This window comes from Procambarus clarkii, chromosome 32 (genome assembly GCF_040958095.1).
Source record: "Procambarus clarkii isolate CNS0578487 chromosome 32, FALCON_Pclarkii_2.0, whole genome shotgun sequence".
Taxonomy (NCBI): domain Eukaryota; kingdom Metazoa; phylum Arthropoda; class Malacostraca; order Decapoda; family Cambaridae; genus Procambarus; species Procambarus clarkii.
The window spans coordinates 28220905-28225904 of NC_091181.1; the positions used below are offsets into that span (position 1 = coordinate 28220905).

At 61.2% G+C, this 5000-nt stretch overlaps 2 protein-coding genes across 3 annotated transcripts in view; both read right to left on the reverse strand.

Annotated features, from left to right (window-relative positions):
• Positions 1-5000, reverse strand: part of LOC123750198 (homeobox protein OTX2) — a 223601-nt gene that overhangs the window by 129725 nt on the left and 88876 nt on the right. The gene's annotated exons all lie outside the window — the stretch shown is intronic.
• Positions 1120-5000, reverse strand: part of LOC123748388 (golgin subfamily A member 6-like protein 25) — a 33408-nt gene continuing 29527 nt past the window's right edge. The window contains exon 4 of the mRNA XM_069334866.1: positions 1120-1926. Coding sequence (XP_069190967.1) covers positions 1120-1926 — 807 coding nt within the window. The remainder of the gene's footprint in view (positions 1927-5000) is intronic.

Genomic DNA, 5000 nt, shown 5'->3' on the forward strand with positions numbered 1-5000 from the left:
ATATTGCTTTGGTAAGGTGTTATGTTACTTTCGAAGCCCTGCATTGTATTGGGGGTGTATTGGTCAGCTGTCTTAAACCTGCGTGTGATTGTATATATATTTTGTAAGTTTTTAACCTAGTTGCCGCTGTGTTTCTCTATGTCCTCTGTACCGTGGGCTATGGCTGGGTCTGTGCACCCCCCCCCCCCCCCTGCACGCTCCACTCTCATCAACTCAAAAGCTCAGGAACACAGAGAGAGCGGTCGTCTTCAATCAGAAATGGAGCCAGGCGTAGTAAAGAACACACACACATTCAGTGGATTGACAGTTGAGAGGCGGGACCAAAGAGCCAGAGCTCAACCCCCGCAAACACAATTAGGTAAGTACACACACACACACACACACACACACACACACACACACACACACACACACACACACTCACAGGGACGTTAGAAAGAACTTTTTCAGTGTCAGAGTAATTAACAAATGGAATGCATTAGGCAGTGATGTGGTGGAGGCTGACTCCATACACAGTTTCAAGTGTAGATATGATAGAGCCCAGTAGGCTCAGGAACCTGTACACCAGTTGATTGACAGTTGAGAGGCGAGACCAAAGAGCCAGAGCTCAACCCCCTCAAGCACAACTAGGTGAGAACCAGTTGACACTATAGTATCCAAAAGACCCACAGAGACATCAGAAAGAATAATTTCAGTGTCAGAGCAAGTTAACATTTGACATGCATTACGATGTGTTGGAGGCAGACTCTGATCACAGGATCGAGCTGTGGCTCTTGGATTCCGCTTTTCTAGCCCCCGGTTGGGTAAAATGCGTGATGTAGGGGAGTATTAGAGAAGGGGTGAGAGTTGGTAGGAGATAGGGGAGAGAGAGAAGGGGGGTGAGGCAAGGGGGGTGAGGGGTTGTAGGATGGAGAGGGGAAGGGGGGGGGGGAGGGAGGATGAGGTCAACAAGCCTCCCACTCCCGGAAGCATGAGTTATGAGGGAGGCGCTCCCACACAAATCCCCATCACGATGATATTTAATCTCAATCGCCCAACCAACACTTCCTTCCTCGTCTCTCTCTCTCTCTCTCTCTCTCTCTCTCTCCCTTCTTCCCTCGGCCGCACCTTCCGCCTTCCCTACGCCTCTTCCTGTACTTCCCGTTTATCACCCACTTCCTCTTCCTGCTTCTTCCTCTTCCTGCTTCCTCCTCCTCCTCCTCCTCCTCTCTCTTTGGTCGCGCGACACCGAATCTCGACTCGGGGAAGCTTGTCTTGCCTGCTATTGTATTTTCTCTTGACTGTGTTCCCGCTGACTAGCTGAGACAGTCTCCTGGTCCCGCTGACTAGCTGAGACAGTCTCCTGGTCCCGCTGAGCCAGTCTCCTGGTCCCGCTGAGCCAGTCTCTTGGTCCCGCTGACTAGCTGAGACAGTCTCCTGGTCCCGCTGACTAGCTGAGACAGTCTCCTGGTCCCGCTGACTAGCTGAGACAGTCTCCTGGTCCCGCTGACTAGCTGAGACAGTCTCCTGGTCCCGCTGACTAGCTGAGACAGTCTCCTGGTCCCGCTGACTAGCTGAGACAGTCTCCTGGTCCCGCTGACTAGCTGAGACAGTCTCCTGGTCCCGCTGACTAGCTGAGACAGTCTCCTGGTCCCGCTGACTAGCTGAGACAGTCTCCTGGTCCCGCTGACTAGCTGAGACAGTCTCCTGGTCCCGCTGACTAGCTGAGACAGTCTCCTGGTCCCGCTGACTAGCTGAGACAGTCTCCTGGTCCCGCTGACTAGCTGAGACAGTCTCCTGGTCCCGCTGACTAGCTGAGACAGTCTCCTGGTCCCGCTGACTAGCTGAGACAGTCTCCTGGTCCCGCTGACTAGCTGAGACAGTCTCCTGGTCCCGCTGACTAGCTGAGACAGTCTCCTGGTCCCGCTGACTAGCTGAGACAGTCTCCTGCTGATTGCCTCAGAAGCTCACCTGCACCTTCACTACCTGGCGAGATGAGAGGTTGTGCTCCTGCCTGTCACCCTGACACTCCCTGAGGCCCTGACGAGAGCTGCAGTCTACCTGTCACTGACCCCCGTGAGTGGACAGAATACCAGTCAACCCACTGGGACCACCACCCCACAGTATAGAGACCAGTCAACCCACTGGGACCACCACACACACAGTATAGAGACCAGCCAACCCACTGGGACCACCACACACACAGTATAGAGACCAGCCAACCCACTGGGACCACCACACACACAGTATAGACACCAGCCAACCCACTGGGACCACCACACACACAGTAGAGAGACCAGCCAACCCACTGGGACCACCACACACACAGTAGAGAGACCAGCCAACCCACTGGGACCACCACACACACAGTATAGAGACCAGTCAACCCACTGGGACCAGAGATATTAGTGACCCCTAGTGCAGGAATCTAGACCGGGAAGCTATCGTGGGACCCTCACGCCCTGAGTGTGTGGGTGATGGGACCTCTGGCTCGCTGGGAGCACCAAGGAAGCATCGATATTCCTAAACACCCGCCGCGACTCGCTTCTTTTCAGCTCATTATTTTCTTGTTAGTTGTAATATTTTTGTTCGGCGAGTCTATAAGGGAGGGAGGGGGGTGAGGGAGGGGTAAGTGTTTAAGGGAAGGGCAGTGGGAGAGGTGGGAGGGAGGGAGGGGGATTGTTAGTATGGGGGGTAGTAGTGGTGGTGGTGTACGGATTGGGTGGCTACTGATCAATACCTGTGTGTGTGTGTGTGTGTGTGTGTGTGTGTGTGTGTGTGTGTGGGTGGGTAGGGCTTCTGCAGACGTTCCAGGCGACCTGCTGGGGCTTCAAGGGCTTCGCGTGAGGGGTCGAGGCTTCGGTTCCGTGAGGGCGGAGAGGGTAGATTGTCCAGCCTGGCTCCGGTGTCCCCTCTCCCACGACCTGGGGGTCCCCCCTCTCCCACGACCTGGGGGTCCCCCCTCTCCCACGACCTGGGGGTGCCCCCTCTCCCACGACCTGGGGGTGCCCCCTCTCCCACGACCTGGGGGTGCCCCTTCTCCCACGACCTGGGGGTGCCCCCTCTCCCACGACCTGGGGGTGCCCCCTCTCCCACGACCTGGGGGTGCCCCCTCTCCCACGACCTGGGGGTGCCCCCTCTCCCACGACCTGGGGGTGCCCCCTCTCCCACGACCTGGGGGTGCCCCCTCTCCCACGACCTGGGGGTGCCCCCTCTCCCACGACCTGGGGGTGCCCCCTCTCCCACGACCTGGGGGTGCCCCCTCTCCCACGACCTGGGGGTGCCCCCTCTCCCACGACCTGGGGGTGCCCCCTCTCCCACGACCTGGGGGTGCCCCCTCTCCCACGACCTGGGGGTGCCCCCTCTCCCACGACCTGGGGGTGCCCCCTCTCCCACGACCTGGGGGTGCCCCCTCTCCCACGACCTGGGGGTGCCCCCTCTCCCACGACCTGGGGGTGCCCCCTCTCCCACGACCTGGGGGTGTCCCCTCTCCCACGACCTGGGGGTGTCCCCTCTCCCACGACCTGGGGGTGTCCCCTCTCCCACGACCTGGGGGTGTCCCCTCTCCCACGACCTGGGGGTGTCCCCTCTCCCACGACCTGGGGGTGTCCCCTCTCCCACGACCTGGGGGTGTCCCCTCTCCCACGACCTGGGGGTGTCCCCTCTCCCACGACCTGGGGGTGTCCCCTCTCCCACGACCTGGGGGTGTCCCCTCTCCCACGACCTGGGGGTGTCCCCTCTCCCACGACCTGGGGGTGTCCCCTCTCCCACGACCTGGGGGTGTCCCCTCTCCCACGACCTGGGGGTGTCCCCTCTCCCACGACCTGGGGGTGTCCCCTCTCCCACGACCTGGGGGTGTCCCCTCTCCCACGACCTGGGGGTGTCCCCTCTCCCACGACCTGGGGGTGTCCCCTCTCCCACGACCTGGGGGTGTCCCCTCTCCCACGACCTGGGGGTGTCCCCTCTCCCACGACCTGGGGGTGTCCCCTCTCCCACGACCTGGGGGTGTCCCCTCTCCCACGACCTGGGGGTGTCCCCTCTCCCACGACCTGGGGGTGTCCCCTCTCCCACGACCTGGGGGTGTCCCCTCTCCCACGACCTGGGGGTGTCCCCTCTCCCACGACCTGGGGGTGTCCCCTCTCCCACGACCTGGGGGTGTCCCCTCTCCCACGACCTGGGGGTGTCCCCTCTCCCACGACCTGGGGGTCCCCCCTCTCCCACGACCTGGGGGTCCCCCCTCTCCCACGACCTGGGGGTCCCCCCTCTCCCACAACCTGGGGGTCCCCCCTCTCCCACGACCTGGGGGTCCCCCCTCTCCCACGACCTGGGGGTCCCCCCTCTCCCACGACCTGGGGGTCCCCCCTCTCCCACGACCTGGGGGTCCCCCCTCTCCCACGACCTGGGGGTCCCCCCTCTCCCACGACCTGGGGGTCCCCCCTCTCCCACGACCTGGGGGTCCCCCCTCTCCCACGACCTGGGGGTCCCCCCCTCTCCCACGACCTGGGGGTCCCCCCTCTCCCACGACCTGGGGGTCCCCCCTCTCCCACGACCTGGGGGTCCCCCCTCTCCCACGACCTGGGGGTCCCCCCTCTCCCACGACCTGGGGGTCCCCCCTCTCCCACGACCTGGGGGTCCCCCCCTCTCCCATGACCCGGGGGGGTCCCCCCTCTCCCATGACCCGGGGGGGTCCCCCCTCTCCCATGACCCGGGGGGGTCCCCCGTCTCCCATGACCCGGGGGTCCCCCTCTGTGCCTGAGAGGGAGGACCTCTCTTGACTGCAGACAAGGCAAAACTGAAGAGAATAATGAGGACCGAGAGAGGGCGTCAAACCTGGCCAAAGAATCTTGAAAAACTCCTGAAGAGGCCTGATAAATGGCTGTTAGAATTTAATACAGCCAAATGCAAAGTCATGAGGACTGGAACCCGAGTGTAAAGACGTGTACAGCGTTATGAAAAGGAGAGACAGCTTCTTGCACGAGAAAAGGACAAAAAAATTCAAAACTATTTCTACACTAGAAATA